A 21,239-nucleotide genomic window follows, 5' to 3' on the forward strand; every position below is an offset into this window, starting at 1 on the left:
GCAACAGCGGAGAGCAAACAATACGTTATTAGGAGAGTTAGGGATTCCCAAGGTTGCCAATGTGGGCAAATCTTTAAGAAATTGTCTCTTAACTAAACTCAGAATAGCCTAAAAGGCGTCTGTTATAGTCGTGCAGGTCGTCAAAGTTTCAAAATAAAGGTTTGCCAAGTCAAAACTCAAAGTTTCAATGTTTCAAGAACTTTTTTATATCAGCACCTGGGAAACAAATCGCACTTGGAGAACAGAGACAAATTTGAATTTGAATGCTGCAGTTTGGAAAACAAAAAAATACAAAACACTGTTTGCAGAGATTATATTGAAAAATGCAAAGCTTCAAAACTTAGTTGCATGAATCCCAAGCTGTCAAACACTAAGTTTCATATTTATCTCTCTAAGAATAGGAATACATCCGTCACCTTTTTTCTCTTGAACAAGGTTGAAACCACAACATTGTTCGGTTGCACTTGTTCTGTGGCAGTTACAGAACAAAATGGAGGTTGTGTTTCAATGGGATCACAGCAGACATGACCCCCATCAACATGTTGACGATCCGACTCATGAATCCACACAATCTTCCGTCTCTGCCCTCCTTCCGAGGTCAATCACACAACCATGTAGAATGTATTTTGAAAATTTGTTGTTGTGACTAAATCCGTGCGCAGGCAGACAAACGGGCATCTTTTATAACGCCTGATTTCCAAAGTACTCTTAACCACCTCCACAGTCTGTGTCTCCAGATTTACATTCTCTCACAATGACAGTTGCACAGTTGCACAAGGTGAAAACGATCCCAGTGTCTCTTGCTGCTAATAAGGAAGGTGTCAAGTGGGTAGAATGGATTTTTCTGTCCTTGAGCTCGTCATTGCGTCACAATGTGATCGTTGTTATTTGAGTCAGTCCCCAGAGTTTTGAAGAAGAAATGAACAAAATGGGTTAAAGGCCGTTTCACCGGGAAACTAAACACAATCCCTTCATCAACTTCTGTCACTCGCTGAGTTTGTTTTCACCTTCTCTGACTCTACATGTGTGAAGTTGAGGTCAGAATAAAGAAGATGGGTTTGTTGTTTATGCACATTCCCTTTAACCGCTGTCATTTCTGCCTAACTCAGTGTGTATGTATGGATGATGATGAGTGGATTTCAACGTGCATTTCTTTTTTTATTACCTAGATTCTCCTTTTATCTCTGTATTCCTTTTTCTTTTTACGTCATGCTGTTTAATATTTGATATTCTCATATTTAGATATTTATTGTTGGCACCAGGTAGAGACACAGTGAAATATAAATGTTGTTGCATATGACAATGAATCTTTTGAATCCGTGAATCATGTATTGCTGCAGTTACCTCACACACAATGAAGCATTGGGCGTTTAGATAAAATTGGGATAGAAGTGAATTTCAAATGATAACTATAACTATAAATGAGAACTATAAGAAGGCAGAAGATAAGTTAAAAGAAACAGGAAACTTTTAAAATAACAGTTACAATGAGAGCAGAACTCTGAAACATTCTTTTTTTTTCTCTCCTCTCGCAGGTTTTTAAAGGAGAAGAGGGCGTGTTCCAGATCTCTGGTCTCCAGGGCAACACAGACTATCGATTCCGCGTGGGGGCCTGCCGCCGCTGCCAGGACTCGTGCCAGGAGCTGTGCGGACCCCTGAGCCCCTCCTCTCTGTTCACGCTGCGGCGCCAGGAGTCGGCGGCGTCCGGCGAGCTGTGCCCCGTGGACACGGGCAAAGGGGCGGGCCTGATCTCCAGCGACGAGCGCTTCGCGGCGCTGATCGTGTGCGTGTTCGCCGGCTTCTCCATCCTCATCGCCTGCCTGCTGCAGTACTTCTTCATGAAGTGAGGGAATTTTAACTATAGGATAGAAAGAGAAAGCAAAATCACAGAGAAACTTTAAAAAGTATAACGTCTATGAAAGAACCGAATGAAATCAAAACACTTGAGATGAACTTCTGTGTATGTTTTGTTTTTGTTTTGTTAGTCAAAGTATCGATTCAGGCTTTTCCTCACCTCGTTCCTGTCGTCTTCTGCCTTCGCTCGGTTTGGTCTCATTTCTCTCTACGTCTCTGTTGTCTCTGTGTCATCGTCTGTTCCGCTCGTGGAGGATTTCTGCCGAGAGAAACCTCGTCTCAGCCGAACCTCGGTGGGAAAAAGAGAACTGATAATCAAGCCTTAAGATAGCTGTGAGCAGAGCAGCTGCTCCTCAGACCGACTTGCATGTTTTTACTTTGTATCTTTTTAAAAACATATTCGATTAGAGAACGTGTATATTTCTTGACGGTCATTGCCTTACAATAGGTTTGTTTCTTTGTTTTGTTTTTTTCGATGTTCAATTTTTTTGTTTTTTGCTGCAGTCTTTATTCATTCAGCCATATTCCAATGTAGGCCTTCAAAGCTTTAGCCGTTATTATCCAGTTTGTTACTCTACAGGCTGTCGGCCCAGTCATGTGATCTGACGGACTTGCGTACATATACACGCACACGTGTGCAATTACACTCATGCAACGACAATGACATTACACGTTTTGTTTTTTTTAATCTCCTACGAAGGCAATCACTTAATCCGCTCAGCTTTCAACGTTCAATCACTCATTCATTCAGCTACCAAAGTGATGCAATCCATGTGTGGTGTAAGATGCTGCTATCCTGTGATTTTATTATATCTAAGAAAGAATGGAAAACCAGTAATCTAATATATGTACACACAATATATATATATTATAACAAATATCTATGATGCTATAGAAGTGATGTAATATAAAGTGATGGCAATGTAAGGTCTGAAGTACGGCGTGAAAAGAAGCGGAGGAGTTTTACTGTAGGTGCTCACGCCAGCAGCTCTGAGGTCAGTTCAGTAGCTCGTGCGACTGTTTGAAGGAGCCCTTAAACGCTGGCCTCGGATCAGCGCGTGAACCCTTGGAGGTATTCAATTGTTGGGGCGTAAACTGGCTTTGGCGTCGAGGAAGCCGCAGGGCCCGTCTGGTTTCGCGGCCGGCTGCAACTTTTGCAGGAAAAAGGGGGCTGGCCAGGCGAAAAGGCCCCTCCCTCAGTCCTACCATCTCAAAAACACCATTTCTCCAGCCTATGTATCCGTAGCTTTAGTAGCGATGTGCCCGTGGCGCCACTGACCCGGAGGTGCTAACAGCCTGCCAGCTAGCCGCCTTTCTCCGAGCTGTGTGTGTGTGTCTGTTAACCAGGAGAGCCATTAGGAGTTAGCTTGAGCTTTACCCTCCTGAGATCTCTCCAGCTGCGAGCCCGAGCTGAAGCCGGAGCTTCTCCCGTCGGCTCGTCTGTGAATCGATTCCTCCGAAGACTCTGCTCCTCGTTTTCTCTCATCTCCCGCACACACGATTATTAGTAATTACCTCTTTTACCTTGCTCTCCATCCGCCTCCATCTCGCTCGCTCGCTCGCTCTCTCTACCCATGCACGACTCTCTCTCTCTCCCTCCTTCTCTTCTCTCCCTCCGCTCTCTCTTTTAAATGGTGCTTTATTGATATGTAATCAGAGCAGTAGCACGTCTGTGGTCTCCTCCTCGGATGCACATGTTCTCTGGGGAGTTGAAACTAATGCTCACTAACCAAACAAGCCTTTGACGGAACACAACTCAACAACACAGGGCATTCTGACACACGTAACCCCCCCCCCCCCCCCTTCTCCCTCCCGAATTTTTTTTAATACCCCAACTCGGAAAAACAAACAAAGCCAAGGTACAGCCCAATACACACACATGATCCAAAGAAGTCAGCCTGACCCGCATGGTTAACGCGTCCACTTTCGTCAGGTGCGTCTGTGGGGGGGGAGGAGGTGGAGGAATCGGGTGGGCAAAGGGGGAGGTGGAGGGGGGGATGGCGAGCTCTGATTGGCCGCCTGTAACGTACCTCAGGGAAAAGGCCTGACAGAGGTGGGATCTCATCCCGTCGTCGTCGTCGTCCCTCGCCGCCGCCGCCGCCGCCGTCTTCCTACCGCTCTCTCTCTCTCTCTCTCTTTCTCTCTCTCTCTCTTTTCTGATGCTGTATCTTGTCCTCTGTCTATGCTGTGCCTTGCTCCTGTATGTCAGTAAGCAAAGTGGTTTACTAGCTCAAAAAAAAATACCTTTGCCAAAGTTGATGGGAAAGTTAAGGTAGAGTTCTTTTCTAGGTCTTTATTTATACTATATATTTGCATACAGTACTTTACATGCCAATTACAGTGCAATCTTCATTTATTTATTGTTTAAAGATTAAGAGACAAGTGTAGTTATATACTAATTTTTTTTTTTTTTTCTTGTAGCATGTCTTTTTTTTCAATTTTTCATTTTTTTTTTCTTTTGTAATGGATGTACTTTAGATTGTATGATTAAGGCCAGCATTCCTTATCTCAGTAACCCTTTAAGTATTTCTCTTACAGCTGTTGGGAACCTGTAGCTCATCAGTCCATGCATTGCAGTTATCGTTGCCGTTTCAAACATGTAACCAAATGTAATTTTTTTTTCATGTTTCGTTTCATCTCCTGCTCCGGCCGCACCCAGCCGAGCAGTCCTTGTAATGCTTAGACAGACATGTAGCAAAGCCGGGCCTTAGGGTCACTTTAAAGTCATCGGTATTGGGATAAACGTGGCTGCCTTTGGCTTTTTTCATTTTTATGTTTTAGTGTTATAATGAAGCTTCTGATATCCTTCTACAGTTGTATTGCCAAAGTGCAGGCTTCTCGTGTCCACTAGATGTCGCATTTGCAGTCGTCTAAAGGGTTCCTGTGATGTTCTTCTGCGACGACACAGCATTATTATTATTATTGTGACTATTATTCTCTCGAAAGGAAAAAAAAACAAACAAAAAAAAACATTAACGTGATCTGTGATTATGCTTCTTTTCATATTATCTTTCATTGTTTTGTTTTGTAAAGCAAAATGTGCCATTTTGAAATGTGTAGCCCCTTTTGGAGGAGAGTTTTTAACACAACCTGATTTCACACTGAAAGTTCAAATGCGAAGAAAAAAGAAGAAAAAAAAAAAGGCAAAAACAATCAATCGATGATTTCAGGCTAAACGATAACGATATTGACGATTCCTTGTTCAGACTAGTGCTGGTATAGCAGTAGTGAGTATTTTGTATCCAGTATTTTGCTAAGAGATGATTTACAGAGATATCTATAGAGCTATAGAACGAGATGGTAAATACATTATGACTAACAGAGTTGAAGCACTTTTTTTATGCCGAGCATTAGTCCTGATGAGGTTAATGAGAGCGGGGGGGGAGAAAGGGGGGGGGGACACGCGGCCCTCCGCTCGCTTCCAAACACTACTGCCAACGCCGCCTGTTGCATTCATTGGCATTGTCCTGTCATTGGGCGTCACTGTGACATTATGGCATTACTGGAGCACACCTCTGTGCTTCTCCCAACGGCGCCCCACTTCCTGCTTCCTGCCACGTCAGAGGAAGTGCAGTTCACGGGGAGTGCGGCGCCATTTTGTTTTGTCCCCAGACGTGTCTCCCTGCGGCCCCCGTCGCATTGTAGCCTACGGGCGCCGTGTGAGGTGTCCTGTCCTTAAAACCCGAGACGTTATGTTGCCCCCCCCACCATGTTCAAGCCTTGGCGCCCCAGTGGTAGAGCGGCGGTTAGCCTCGCGTTTGGCCAAACCGAGGCCCAGCTACGTTAGCATTGTAGAGTCTGAGGTTAGCGCAGCGTTGCCTGACAGACTGCGTGTTTGCGGGCAAGGTACTTCCCCCTTTTTTTACGTGCTTTGTTGTTTTTGTTTTCGATTTTTCAAATGCTGGTGATTTTATAGACAAACCCCCCCGCCCGCCCCCCCCCACCCCAAGCCCCAAGCCCCTAACACCCTCCCCCAAACCATCACGCAGGTCCTGCACATTTGTCGGGTTATGACAAGAATGAGAGACTTTTATTTTTTACAATTTTTTGTTTGCCCAGCAACTCCCCCTCCCCTCCCCCCCACACCCACATCTGTGCCTTCTGATCAGTTTTTATTATTTTTTCTTTTTTTTAATGTTTTGTACGTTTTACAGTAAGTAGAGATTTTGACTGAGAGATTTGGCGATTTGACAAACACACAGAGATTCACAGGTATTTAACTATTTTTTAAGCGAGACAAAAGAAACATATTTTTACCTCACGATTTAAAAAGCAAACATTCCAATGTTGTCATGGTCTACGAATTGAATAAAAAAAAAGAAATTCATGCATTTCTTCTTGTATTGTAAATGTTAGACAATTTCATATGCATTATATAAAAAAAACTGCCATATCAATTTTAATGTATAGATTTTTGCAAATACTACCCTATGTATGTAAGACGTAACTGTATCGGTAGCGTATATATAATATATTTATGCCCAATAAATGTTTTAATTTTTTCTGACTTTGATTGAAACTGTTTGTTTTATTGTGTGTGTCTTTACCTAAAGTTCAAATACACTGTTCTACATTTAGTCACAATGTAACTAAGTACATTTACCTAGTTACTGCAGCTAAGTACATTTTTCATGAATCTGCATTTTACTAGAGTAGATTTATTTTCGGGTACTTCTCACTTGTTTTCCACCATAAATATCGGCAAATCAATATATAGTTTCTATTGTACTACATATATTATTTTTAAAACTTTGAATCAGCCATAATGACGTAGTTGACCGGTAATCAGGGAATAGGCAACTTTTATTTGTACTCTAAGATATTTAAAAGCAAGTACTTCACTACCTTTACTTAAGGAGAAATGTTAATATGCTACTTTTAATTTTAATTCACATCATTTTTATTTATTTACATTACTTTGACGTTTGAGTACCTCCTCCACCGATGCATGTAGTTCAGTGACACGGTTCCCTGAACAGCTGGATGGACAGATGCATGGAGCCGGGGACCTCACTCCCAATGTCGATGCACAAACTGATTTCCTGACCTTTATTGTCGTGTAGCGGTATTGATTTTTGTCTTCCAGATTTAATAAAGAGGAACGTCATGTACTGCTGTAAACATAGCTCAATACTTATCAGAGTTCATGTAAGGGTTCAAATCCTGATTCATAGTCTGAATAAAACAGATCTACTTCATCGAGGTGATGATGTTTAAAATGTCTCAGTGACTCATCGAGGGTTCAATGATATGAGTGAGTGCATGTGTGTCTATGTAAGCTCCTCTGTGTGTGTTTGTGTGAAGGTGTGTCATTGCCAGATTGACTCCAGTCGCCTTGATAATGTTGAGCCTGATATCTGAGTAACAGAATCACACACATTATTATCTTCTACAGTCTCGGTGGGCAACTGGGGAGAGAGAGAGACGGCTGCAGCACTCTATTAACTCACCTCACCTTCAGGACCACTGGGAAATATTAGTCTTTTGTCATTTTGCATTTAACCTTGATCGTTTTATGGAGCGTGCCCTTGGTTTTGTTAATGTGGTGTAGTAATAAAACAAGAAAAATACAGGATGAGACTATTTCAGTTATTCTCAGGGCGGTGTATCCAGGGGAAAATCTGATTGGCCCTGGAGGTGCCCCCGTCTGGTCAGTAGTCTTTAAAAACTAAAAGATAAACATTAAACTTGCTAGACAATCCGCCAGACAGCCCTGAAAGAGAGAAGAGTGGTTTCTGTCCTTGCCATTCAGCTGAGGAGTTTCTCTCTTCGTGGCATCGCCCTATCGTTGAAATACTACACAACATCTTGTTCTCCATTTGCAAAGCAGTTCTGCAGAATCCTACGTGAGCATGATCCATTCACACCACACTGAAGCAAAGAGGAACGGACTTTTTCCCTTTTTTTAATCGTACAAGACTTAAACAGGCACATTACCCAACAGCAGATATTTACAGACATTTTCAAAATAGAGAAAATATCCATCTTTGATCAGTACATAGCCAGCGGATTCATAAATAGTAAGTGGTGACATCATCATACAGTCGGAGGCAAAGATTAACAGAGATACATTCCTCGGAGCCTGGTGGCCATGCTTTGAACTGCAGAGAGGTGGAGGCTGCTGCGGTGATTCGGACGTCCCAGTGTGCAGCATCGAGTGCAAAGCATTACAAAGCATCTATTTACATGTTGGAGCAAACATAACATCACAGGTCCTCTTTGTCCCAAAGGGTGCACGATACACAAACTACAAAACTGAATCACTTGAATACGTTTCCCTCTCCGTTGCATCAGATAACACATATTTATAGACCCTTTTAAAAATGTTCTTGTGGGACCTTGTGGTGACATCTTGGCACATTAACAATATTTGATTTCAATTCACATCGGAACCAATGAAAACGCTCTCCAGTGGGCACTCAAGCAGGTTTACCACCTCCTTTATGAGCAATAAGCTATACGAGACAAATAGAATATAATAAACCTTGTGCGTGTTTGGTTCAACTATAGAGACGTCACGGTCTGCTCCCACTGAACAGTTCATGTTCACAATGCAGCCGATGCTCCAGGTTGAAGTAAACCTTCAGAGAAAATGACAAATCTGCTAACATCTCTTATATGATTGGATCTCTGCAGATGTTGAAAGCAGATGAGGCCCTGCAGGTTCTCTGTGGATCCACATCACTCACGTCAGTTCACCTGAGACGGCTGACACACGAGTATATTACCAAATCAGCAGCGATTCAATGGGGCACAGTTCACGAGGCTCAGGAAGCTGAAGCCCTCAGGGCCACAGATGTCGATGTTTACGGTTTTACCAAGTAGCTCTCTTTGACTGAAGTACCAGACTGAAGCTGTTTAAATGCATCGCACTGTTTGTGAAAGCTTCTCACAGGCGCCTCCAGAGGCCTGTAGCTCGAATCCTGTTTATCTGTCAACCAGAACGAATGATAATCACAGAAATTAGAGATGAGACATCGTGGAAATGTTTGCATCCTGTAAAATGTCTCAGAATCACCAACAGTTGAACAGTTTGCTGTGTCTTATTTTGATAGAAAAGTAATTATTTTCACTTTAAAGACTGTCCACTAATTACATTGACCCTCTTTGGCAGCATCAACATGGCATGGACTTGAGTTTCCAAGGTACAGGGCACTGAGCATGTAATACATACAGAGGAACATTATACACCTTCACACTCGAATCACATTCATAAGCATGATACTTTGCATGATACAGTACACACACACACACACACACACACACACACACACACACACACACACACACAGACACACAGACACACACACACACACTGCACCTGTGCCCCTAGGGTACAGGTGCAGTGCCACAAGTTCTACAGTGCTTTCTTTGTCATCCAGAATATGAATACAATATAAGGCAATTGTAAATGTCTATGCTGTTAGTGTAGGAGCATGTGCATCCATGTTGTTCACACACACTTCAGGCCACAGTGAGTGTTGGCATTCCGTCAGATATGCTCTTCATTATGCTGCTGAGTGAGTTGTAAGAAAAGAGAATCCATCAAGAAAATGCTTTGAAAAAATAATGGGTTTTCTCTTGATGCTTGTTGACAGAGCTGGGATCTGAGGTTTGCAGTTTGTTGTGGTTCAGGCTTGTGTCTGGTTCTTCTGGTCTCAGCCTGGAGCTGCTCCTCGGCCTGAGAGCGTTAATGGCTTTCATAGGTTGATGTTTTCAACTTGTGGTAATTATCTTTACGCATGATATGTCGTGCAGTGCGACTTCAGAAGCTGACTGAAGACACCGTCCAGCTGTTGGATCCGTCTCCCTTCATGGTGCTGGCGGAGCGGCCCCGCTGGGGCTGGCTGTCGGCCAGGCCGAAGAGGCGCGCCGCTGCGCCCCGGTACTTCCAGGACATGGTGTTGTAGAGGATGGGGTTGATGGCGGCGCTCAGGTAGAAGAGAACCACCGACACCAGGCTGCAGTACTCAGACAGCAGCGAGAGCAGAGGAGACGGAGCGTCCAGGGAGCGGAACTGCAGGTAGCGACCCACGTGGAACGGCAACCAGCAGAGGACGAAGGCCAGCACCACTACCACTGGAGGAAGAGGAAGAGGAGGAAGAAGAGGATGAGGATGATTAAGAGGAAGAGGAAGAGGATGATGATGAGGAGGAGGTGGAGGAAGAGGAGGAGGAAGAAGAAGAAGAGGATGATGAAGAGGAGGAGGAAGAGGAGGAGCAAGAAGAAGAGGATGATGAAGAGGAGGAGGGAGGGGAAGAGGGAGAGGATGATGAAGAGGATGATGAAGAGGATGATGAGGAGGTGGAGGAAGAGGAGGAGGAAGGGGAGGAGGAAGAGGATGATGAAGAGGAAGAGGAATAGGAAGAGGAGGATGAAGAGGAAGAGGATGATGAAGAGGATGATGAGGAGGTGGAGGAAAAGGAGGAGGAAGGGGAGGAGGAAGAGGATGATGAAGAGGATGAAGAAGAGGAGGATGAAGGGGATGATGAAGAGGAGGAGGAGGATGAAGAGGATGATTAAGAGGAAGAGGAAGAGGAGGAGGAAGAAGAAGAGGATGATGAAGAGGATGATAAAGGGGAGGAGGAAGAGAAGGAGGAAGAAGAAGAGGATGATGAAGAGGATGATGGAGAGGAGGAGGATGATGAAGAGGAAGAGGATGATGAAGAGGAGGAGGGAGGGGAAGAGGGAGAGGATGATGAAGAGGATGATGAAGAGGAGGACAAATGGGAGGAGGAAGAAGAAGAGGATGATGAAGAGGATGATAAAGGGGAGGAGGAAGAGAAGGAGGAAGAAGAAGAGGATGATGAAGAGGATGATGAAGAGGAGGAAGAGGATGATGAAGAGGATGATGATGAGGTGGAGGAGGAGGAAGATGAGGAGGATGATGAAGAGGAGGAGGAAGGGGAGATGTTGAAGAGAAGGGAACATAAGTAATTGGATGAAAGTTGCTGGATCAAGCTCAAACAAAGGGGCTCAGTCTAAATGTTAATTGTAATTTCTATAGATGAGGCTTGATACTAAAGCTAAAACACAGACTTCAATTTACTTATTAGCTGATATTTCTTCTCCAAATAATCTATGAATCAACTCTGAACCACTTTACGCACCGTGCGTAATTGGCGCTCTCTCCCAACTCACCCAGCATCTTGATGGTCTGCCTGTTGCTCTTGTCCCTGTGCGCCACCCGGGAGCTGATGCTCGTCTCCCGGTGTCTCTGCCACAGTCTCCGGCCTATGAGGCTGTAGAGCACCGTGAGACAGAACACCGGCATGAAGAAGAACACGGAGCTCAGCCACACCATGGCGCCCATCAGACCCGACTCCACGGCGTAGTGCGTCATCCTGCACTCCCGGGTGTCCCCCCCAACCTCCAAGGAGAAGCCCGTCTCGTTCATGTCCTCGCCGAACGGTCCCATGCTGTCCCGTTCCACTCCCACCATGACAAACACGGGTCCGGCGCTGAGGAGAGACACTGTCCACAGCAGGAGGATGAGGGCGCGCACCCGCCTCTTGGTCACCAGAGCCTTCGCGCGTAACGGGAAGCAGATGGCCAGGTACCTCTCCACTGAAAGCGCAGTGATGCTCAGGATGGTGGAGTAGGTGCACGACTCTGACACGAACTGAAAGAGCTTGCAGAGCACGTCTCCAAAGCGCCAGGGCCTGTACCTCCACATGCGGTACAGGTCCAGGGGCATGCAGAGGAAGATGAGCAGGTCGGACACCGCCATGCTGCACAGGTACAGGTTGGTGGTGGTGCGCATGTCCCGGTACTTGGTGACCACCAAGATGGTCATGACGTTCCCGGCCATGCCGACCAGAAAGAGCAGCGTGCAGGCGGTGGTGATGGCCGTGAGCAGAGGGATGGAGTAGTAGTTGAGAGGAGGCTGGACGTACTCATCGTTCCAAGTGGCGTTGGGGATCTTCTCCCAGCTGCAGTTGCGGGAGATGCACTCCGAGTGATTGGGCCAAGTGGGCATGCTGTCACCGTTATTCACGGGGCCGCGCCTGGCCCTGAGTGTTGAAGGCTCCCCGGGGGGGGGACTCATCCAGCCCGGTGGAGCTGAGCCTCCCTCCCATGATCCAGGGAGGCGACGACCGAGGGCAGGAGAGGCTGCAGCCGTGCGTAAAACCAAGATCCTTGCGCGCAATGCAAACCTGTTTACAATGAAGTGTTCCTCAAAACTCCGGGCTCAAAAATGATGTTGAGGAAGATGTTGTCATTTAGAGAAGTGTGTTATGAAGTGGTCCAATATGTTTGGTTCAAAAGAAGAGTTACCTGCTGGATGAATTCAAAGTGTATTCCAAACCAAACAGACAAGAACAAGAGAAAGGAAACCACGTATACAACATCTATCATCTAAAGATGCAAATAACATAACTTAAAGATAAGTTCTCTTCGCGTCCTCTCTGTTTGTGGTGGTCACCAGAAAATGAAAACACGATGATCCATCATGCGACTAAGTCCCAAAGAGTTTCCATCACCGGCCAGACACACACAAAAAACCACACAACCAGTGGAGCAGGGTTGTGTTGCAGCAGTCAGCAGAGGCAGGGTCGTACTGATGCAGCAGCAGTGCACATCTGCACTGAGATCCCACTCAGCCGAACACAACCGGGTACACGACCACCACCGTGAAGACGACCACCCTGTGGCGGAACGGAGACAGTTTCATGAAAGTCACAAAAACCAAGAAGGAACGACGCGTTTTCAACATTATCATTTAAAACAGATCCTTAAAAAAAAGATGTGAGTGAAGGAGAGAAGTTGAGAGTGAGGGAGAAATGCACCTCGTCTCTCCAGATCCGCACCTGTGGTTATGGTGCACATCCAGTGTGTGGATCCCAAGACTCCCAGTGCGCAAAACAGTGTATACACAGAGATGATGCTGATGATGCTGTGTGGTAGTGGTGGGGGGGTTCCACAGGGAGTCAGTGCTGCAGCGCCATCTACAGGAGATGTCAGGGAAGTGATTACCGGGGCTTAATGCTGATCAATTTAATAATAAATACGTGTGTTTACCAAGAGAACTGAACTGATCCTCCAGAAGAACAGGAGATGAGAGGAAAATTCAATTATCCCTTATGACCAGACATAACATCCGCTCTGACTTTTTGCATTTTAAAATCATGCAAATTTGAATAGAGTCACTTGGGGTGAAGGTTGTGAAATTGCAGGTTTTCCAGACAGAAAGGTCACATCTTTTAATTAATCGTATTTCAGAGCTGCACTCTTGCCCAGACGCAACAGTCTAATTTCCACGATCACAACAAATTCAATTTCATTATAGCCAGACTGGAGGACGGATTTAATTCCAGGTTCCTCTGAGGCCTCTGCAGGACGAGGACAGGATCCGGGTTTATGCAATAAGAGTGCAGGTTATTAATGTGTATTCAAATCAAAAATCAAATTCCACCTGCTGACTATTCTAATGCAAAGAATGCTAATTGCAGGTTTGTATGTTTGAATTCCAATATATGCACATTATAAGTAGAGTATTGATGTTGCAGCCAGATTCAAACTGACAGTCATGAGATTAGAAAGAACCAATCACACAAACCAACAATTTAGATAACAGGGGTTAAAAACACAACCTCCTGTAGTGGAGCTAATACAATATAAACAACATAACTTTTTCTTTAATCATGTTCTAAATACATTTATGTGAAATAGAAGATGCCATGATTTGATTTCAGTTGCCATGAGTTGAAACCACTTGAGTGTAGCTGCCGCTGGAGGCCACACACTCAAGTGGTTTCTATGCAAACAAGGCTGTAGTCAGAGTGGTGTTAACGTATCTGTTGCTCTTTCACTCCACGTCGACTGGATTTAACTTGTTGATGTGTAGAACAACCTTCTGAGACATTTAAGTTCAAAAAACAGATACATCAATTCCAGGAAATGTGAAAGTGTGGTTGAATTATAGCTTTATTGGCTGCTTTGTCAGGATTATATCATTAGAGACAATTAAACTGTTGATTATTTTCTCATCAGCCTGCTGGAGGCCTCACTGGTTAAAGCAAACTGTGATTTAAATCTCATCACAATTAGAGCGGCTATGTCTTTCTGTTTGTGTTGTGTGGCAGTGATGTGATCCCACTGCTTCAAATATTGTTATCTCTCTGCCCTTTGTGCCGTGTTTACCCGCAGATACCATTATGTTTATGAGCACTGAATCATGAAGAGAGAGGTGTGTGTGTGTGTGTGTGTGTGTGTGTGTGTGTGTGTGTGTGTGTGTGTGTGTGTGTGTGTGTGTGTGTGTGTGTGTGTGAGAGAGAGAGACAGAGAGAACAGATCACGAGCAGGACACTGGTGAGGACGGACGTGTCTACCACAGCCTCTGTGAGACCTTTTCATCACATCTGGTTCGTATATCTGTCGCCGGTCATGTGATGTTGTTTGTATGTCCAGACTCCAGATGTGGGTGTGTGTTTGTGCCACTGTTAGCGTGTGTTTGTGTGTATTTGGGTCATTTCCCATTTTAATATTCAAGAGAAACCCTTAGCCTGTGAACTTCTAACATTTTGTGTGATCAAACTGTGTCTCATGGGCCTGCATGTGTTGAGATAACGAAAATGCCGTCCAGTTTCAAACCAGATGTGCAAAAAGCCTTTTAGAACAGAATGAGCTCAGTACATGAAACACTATTTATGATGGTATTGCTTTGCAGTTTCACTCTTGTATTTCCGGTGGGTTGTGGTTGAGTGTATCTCTGGTTGTGTTGTCTATTGTGTTGGAGACATTTTGTCTGGACTATGCATCCAAGGTGTGGTGGTAGATTACAGGGTAAAGTCTCTGTCATAATGATTCACACACACTCACTCACACAAACTCACTCACTCACTCACACACACACACACACACACACACACACACACACACACACACACACACACACACACACACTCACTCACTCACTCACTCACACACCCACTCATACACACACACACATATTTGACAGCTTGGTGAGTGATTGTGTTCCGGCCATGAGAGGTGCAGTACATCCATTCAGCCACAAGATGGAGGAAGAGATCTGTATTAATTGAAGACTTGAAAAAATGAGAGTACTTTAATTTATTTTAGTAATAATAGATGATTTAATTAACAGGTGAGATTTAACCCAAGTGTGTTTGTCTGCGAATCATATTTTTGTCTGTAGTGACAGTTATTTTTAGTTTTTTAATATTTATTTGTTATGTCATTGTTTTTGTTTTTTTAAATCCCATTTTTTACTTTTCTGCTATTTCTGCTTTCAAGTGTTCTCTTGTCTAACTCATGACTGACTAAGTGAATTTAAAAAAATATATCTTATCTTATCTCGTCTTATCGTGTCTTGTTGTATCTTATCAACATCTTATCTTGTCTTGTTTTATCTTATCTTTATTTATCTTATCTTGTCTTAATTTATCCTGTATTATCTTATTCTATCCCATTTTGTGTGGTCTTATCTTATCTTAATTAGTCGTATTTTATATTAAGTTATCTTACCTTATCTTATACACAGGTTTATTTGACCATAAAACTACACCTAATTCAACAGTTATTGTTTTCTTCCTCCTTCTCTCTCTTCTTTTACACAACCCAGTATGTTTTATTAAATTGACACAAACACATTATGATTATTTAGCTTATTATTTACTGCATATATTCATCAACGTTATTGTGCAGATCAAAATAGACCCACGCACACACACACACCCACATTTAGTACAATCAGAGCAGAGTAACTGTGAGAGAATGGGCGGGGCCAGCGTCAATGTCTCCTCCTCCTTTCAACAAAACACCAATGCTCCTTGTTTCCTCCAATGAGAGAGGCCGGTGGGCGGAACCTACTGCTTTGATTGGCCCGGAGTTCTGCGGACACCTCCCTCTCTGAGAGTTGGGTTCTGTCAGCCACACTTTCCAGAGTTGGAGAAGAGAAGCAGCTCAGAGTTTTTGTGTGTCTGCAGCTCCACAGACTGGTGTGACTGTGTGTGAGTGTGGGCGTGTGTGTGTTAGTGTTGCTGTCCACACAGTGAAGCCAAGTGGATTGATTGATAACACAACATGTGGGCTGTGCGTCCACAGACAGAGCAGGTTAGTGAAGTCTTCCTCTTTGTGTGTGTCTGTGTGTGTCTGTGTGTGTGTGTCTTCTCTATTCTATTTGCGTCCATAGTATGTGTATGTGTGAGCTGGGGGGTGTGATATGTGCCTCTGTGTGTGTGAGACACTCCTCAGTTGTGGATCATGTGTTGCTTATTCTCATGCTACTGTTCTGTGTCTATGTGTGTGTGTGTGTGTGTGTGTGTGTGTGTGCTGGTTGTGTGAGACGCTCCTCAGTTGTGGGGTTGTCAAGTAGGATCATGTGTTGCTTATTCTCATGCACTGTTCTGTGTATTTGCATTGGAACATACATGGAGCTGTGTGTGTGTGTGTGTGTCTCTCTGTTGTGTTGCTGCACAGAGCAAATATGTATCCAACATGACAACAGGTTTATCTTTGTGTCTGATCATGGCAGCAACACACAAGTATCCTGGCTCTTCACCTTCAGCAGTGTAGGTTTCCATAATGAAAACACTGCAACCAAGTGTTGTCTGTCACTGCACAGGTGTGAGAGAGAGAGGAAAAGGGAGAGAGAGAGGGAGAGGGAGGGAGAGAGAAAGAGAGGGAGAGAGAGAGAGCAGACCTGTCCCCCTACCTCCTCCTCTCACACCCTGTTGTGAAGCTACAGCTGGAATGTCATGGGAGATATTTTGCCTCCCCCCCACCTTCCTTCTCCACCTCTCTCTCCCTCTCTTCTTCTTTTTCTTTTTCATCTTCTTTTTCGTCTTCTGTTTTCACCATCCTGACCTCTGGCATGCAGCACTCTTTCCTCTTGCTCATGTCAACGACCTCAATTCTTCTCTGTTGAGCTATTGCTGTTATTCCTGCCTCAGGCTCCAAGTGTGTATCTGTGTGTGTGTGTGTGTGTGTGCGTGTGTGGTGTGTGTGTTTAACTTCATCGACCCGTTCCATGTGGTGCCATCCTCTGTGTGTTGATTGTCAATTAATGATTGACATGCATCACACACACGTTAACCATTTTTTTTTCAAAGTTCAAGAAATAAAGTTATGTAACAGGATTTTAAAGTTTATCGCAGAGTTCATCCTCTTTCTCGGGAAGGGTGGGAAGTATTTGAAGTATTTTTACTGCCGCACATTTGTGTCTGTGTCGGCTCTCGGCCCCTGTGGGAATTGTGGGTAATTTGAACATGATGTTTTGGGATTGCACAGTAGCAAACTGTTAGTGCAGCTGTCATTGCAACCTACCCAGAGCCGGCCCTAGCCTTTATGGGGCCCTTAGCAGAATTTGATTTCGGGGGGGCCCCCACCGCCTTGGTGCCACAACTACTACTTATCATTGTCAAAGCTTGATTGTTCACACACTGTAAATCAAACACACACATTGTAAATTGTGTTATTTTTAGCTGTGTTGCTTGAACCAATGCCCAGCCTTTATGCTTTTAAAGTGTCGATCCTAGATTACCAAACTCCTTTTATTACCTTAAATGGTACGAGTACACTCGCTCTCCCCACAGTCATAAAAAAACTAAAAGTAGATTAAAATAAAAAATAGCCCTTTTTAATAAAGATCCATTAGCTCTGCCTGAAGATAGTGCTTTGCTTGTTACGGCTCTAATGAATCCAGAATGACGTTAACACTGCGTTCAGTGAACTGGTGGAGACGTTTGAATAACTGTGGCAGTCAGCAGATGTGAGGAGGAGTCAGGTTTATGTGTTAAGACCAACGTGCTTCAATCGATCCACCGCTCTGCCTACGACTCTAAATAATAATAATAATCATGGTGCAACCCAAGGATATTTTCTGCAGCTTACCCGGTTACAGATGTTCCTGAACCCTGATCGCAGCGCGCAGGCAAAGAAGTACGAAACACTGACTGAGACGTTATAGTGAGCACAGAGAGCGGTTCGGCTCTGACTGACCGCTGCATCATGAAACTGTTCCGAGCTGATATTTTAAAGATGCATGATTCACCAAATCCTCAGCTCTTGATGCTCTCTCAGTGATCCCTCTCTAAATAAGAGGTTTACGTCTAATTGTTGTGCAGCAGACGCTCTCAGTGTTTTAGCTGCTGCTGCCGTGGTGAAGACACATGGGAAGGAGCCACTGCTTTGACTTAAGAATACAGAGGACGTCGACTCCATCACATGCAAAAAGTAGAAAGGATTGACGTCTTTGTAGGAAAACAATATTTTTCTTGTCCACGTATCAAAGCTTCCTCCATTTTTTAAACCTAGGAGCTGATTTCTTGGCTCGTTTGCAGCTCCAATTAATTTCCTGTGCCAGAAACTGTAAGTTATTTACATGTAGGACATTTAGGTGACTTTATTTGCTAACTTTAAAGACCATCATCACCATCATAATCATCATCATCATCATGAAGGCCATCAAGGAGGCCCTCCTCCATCCCAGAGCTGCCTTCTACTCCACATTAACAGGGAAAGGAAAACAAGCCCAGGTTTCTCTTCAGTTCAGTTAAATTCTTTATTATATTATATTATTATACTTATTTGTATTGCGCCAAATCATTAGACTTTAAAATGACAGAGAAACCTGACAGTCATGATGAGCCGACACTTCAGCACTGTATCCAGGCTACAGCTCGACTGAACCCAGTCTCCCTCCAATCAGGAACAGCGATGACTTTATGTGCATCTTTTTTCATAAAATTGTAATAATTTGAACAAAAATTCATCCTCTCCTTCCCTCAATTGCATTTTTGGGGGGAAGGTTAAGGACAGAGGATGTCACACCTTGTTGAGCCCTATGAGACAAATTGAGATTTGTGATTATGGGCTATACAAATTCAATTTTGATTGATTTTCGATTGATTTGATCTGTCGAGGTTATAAACTTTATGCCGTTGGAGATATTACATATAAATATTCAACAGCCCATCTTTTCTGTGTGTAATATCCCTGTGTTCCTAGATAATCCACAGAAAGGTAGTTTTACTTTTTTAAAAGTAGTTCTAGCTCAACCTCTCTGCAGGCTGTTGTGTGGATGAACTGGTGCAAAGTTAATGGAAACACACGCAGCTGATGATTGTTTTGTAGTGCTTTTGCCATCACAATGGAAAAAACACTCTTGTTGCATTGGAGAGGCAGAAAGAAATCTCAGGGACCAAACTGCCACAGAGGCCTCACAGTGCTTGAGGCTGTCATCTGAATGAATGGACTGTTTGGGTGAGACTCTCTGTAATTATGGTGAGTCAGAGTCGCTTCAGCAGGCCAGGCAGACGAGTCATGGTTTGGTAATTTCCAGGCTCAAACTTGGCTGCCTGGATCGGGCCGAGTCAGGCTTGGATGAGAGAGAGAGAGAGAGAGAGAGAGAGAGAGAGAGAGAGAGAGAGAGAGAGAGAGAGAGAGAGAGACAGAGAAGCAGTTCCCTCGCTCCGTCAGTACAATGTTTCCTTGTGTCACTGCCAGCAGAATGCCACTGGATGATGACGACCGCTGCTCCCTCTCTCTCTCTCTTTCTACTGTGTGTCTTGCTTTCTCTGCCTCTCTTTAACGACCCCCCCCCCCCCCCCATCCATCCATCCATGGTGTGAAGGATTACATAATAGGCAGCTTTAGTGTGGGCAGAGAAAGAGAGGTGTCACAGACCTCTCTCATTGCTACTCCTCCCTCCATCCTCTCTCTCTCTCTCTCCTCAGCCTCGTACCATCTGTGCCACGGAGAGCTTGGCACCGCACGGCCTGCGAACGCTGAGGCCGTGTTTGCGTTGTCTTTACGATGTTGTGCGGACGCGTGTGCACATTAGCAAGGAGGGAGGGTCGTCTGCTGCCCAGAGAACAACGAGTCCACGAGGTCTTTAAAACCATAAAAGGAGCTTCACTGTGTAAATGTGGAGGTCGTCGTCGCACAACCATAAATAGATGATGCATCTTGCGAGTTGTGTTCCTCCCGACACTCGACGGTTTAATCAGTGACTCTGCTAGTGTTGACATAGATGTTCTGTCCGCCTCCAGTGTTCTCTGAGGGTTTGACAATCCTCACACAGGAATTGTAAAGATGCGTTCTGCTTCCTGTTTCACGTGGTTCTCTGGGGGTCTTCGCTCACCTGTTTTAAGGCCTTTTCTTTAACTGCCTTACTTCTTTCTTGTGGCTTAGATATTTACTGTTGTGTGTTTTTTTGACTTTATACATAGAGTCATTACATCCACCGAGGATGTTATGCTTTCATCTCTGTGTCTGTTTGTTTTTAATCAAGATTACACACTAATTCTTGGGCGGATCAACACAAAACCTGTTTGTAGAATGTGGTGTGGGTTAGGGAAGAACCCATTCATTTTAGATATGGATTCAGGAATTTATATTTCACTTTCTTTAACATTGCGAGATAGAGCTTCTTCTTCTCTTTTTTTTACATTTTCACCCGTGTCCAGGGATTAATTCATGACTCTTGATTTGCATTTAGGGAGATATTAAAAAAATAACTTGACATTCCTGGAAATCTAACCATTCTCCATGCAGCTCTGCAGGGACACCCTGTTTCCCTGCAGACTTTATGGATTTGATTAAGAGGTCATATGAGGGTTCAACTCAGCTCCAGCAGCCACAGCATGGAGGGATCCCGCCTGACAGAGAGAAATAACTTCTCACTTCTTTCCCAGACTAGATCCGAGTCCTCACAATTCACTTCCTACCTTTGCGTGACATATTATCGTGGAATACAATTTGTGATAAAACGAAAGAGTTTCGGGAGTTTTGGCTGCAAGACATTCAACTTCCGAGCTAAACTTAAATTTTGGACGGCAGCAGCTTCACAGCAGAGATAACACATGGTCGCAGTAACCTTGTCTTCCTTCCCATGAGTCTCTTATGGGTCCTTCCAGTTCAGCACAAACAAAGACAAACCAGAGAATCTGCTGCAGAAAAACAGGCCGACCAGTGCGTCGTCTCTTATTTCAAAACCACAGAGGGAAGTGTTGTGTTCTATATATCATCTCAGGAGGCTGGGTGACACCAACTACAACACAACAACTTGTGTTGCCTGAACAATAACTAGCTCACCTTGCCCGACATCGTCCTGGCTCCTGCCGTCTCAGTGGGACATGAATGGGTGTGACAGATGAATCACTCCATTGAGTGTTCCTAGTTCCACAGTATTGATGGGTGTTAATCCACGATCAATACTGTGTAACCAGGAGTTAATATTAAACTTCAAACATCAATTATAATAACTCATAATAAAGTCTCGACATTTATAATTGGTGACTTGTTAATAAATCAATAAGTTGAAAGATATGTAGGACAACCTTCTACTTGCATGTGAATTAAAGGAATCGTTTTTTGCACACATAATATACTTTAATAAATAATAAACTTATAAATACCAA

At 44.1% G+C, this 21,239-nt stretch overlaps 3 protein-coding genes across 4 annotated transcripts in view; 2 read left to right on the forward strand and 1 right to left on the reverse strand.

Moving 5' to 3' along the window:
• Window positions 1–3,811, forward strand: part of fndc3ba (fibronectin type III domain containing 3Ba) — a 99,038-nt gene extending 95,227 nt beyond the window's left edge. For both annotated transcript variants that reach the window (XM_061083261.1, XM_061083262.1), the window contains exon 27: window positions 1,536–3,811. In XM_061083261.1, coding sequence (XP_060939244.1) covers window positions 1,536–1,847 — 312 coding nt within the window. In that variant the 3' untranslated portion in view covers window positions 1,848–3,811. The remainder of the gene's footprint in view (window positions 1–1,535) is intronic.
• A 5,808-nt stretch (window positions 3,812–9,619) lies between these two features.
• ghsra (growth hormone secretagogue receptor a) lies at window positions 9,620–11,833 on the reverse strand. Its single transcript, XM_061083263.1, has 2 exons — window positions 10,996–11,833; window positions 9,620–9,933 (listed from the first exon to the last, which is right to left on the reverse strand). Exons 1-2 carry the CDS (start codon window positions 11,831–11,833, stop codon window positions 9,620–9,622), a joined length of 1,152 nt encoding a protein of 383 aa, XP_060939246.1.
• A 3,937-nt stretch (window positions 11,834–15,770) lies between these two features.
• Window positions 15,771–21,239, forward strand: part of pld1a (phospholipase D1a) — a 30,225-nt gene continuing 24,756 nt past the window's right edge. The window contains exon 1 of the mRNA XM_061082462.1: window positions 15,771–15,930. The gene's annotated coding sequence lies outside the window, so the exon portion shown is untranslated. The remainder of the gene's footprint in view (window positions 15,931–21,239) is intronic.

Source organism: Limanda limanda, chromosome 12 (assembly GCF_963576545.1).
Source record: "Limanda limanda chromosome 12, fLimLim1.1, whole genome shotgun sequence".
In the NCBI taxonomy this organism is placed as follows: Eukaryota; Metazoa; Chordata; class Actinopteri; order Pleuronectiformes; family Pleuronectidae; genus Limanda; species Limanda limanda.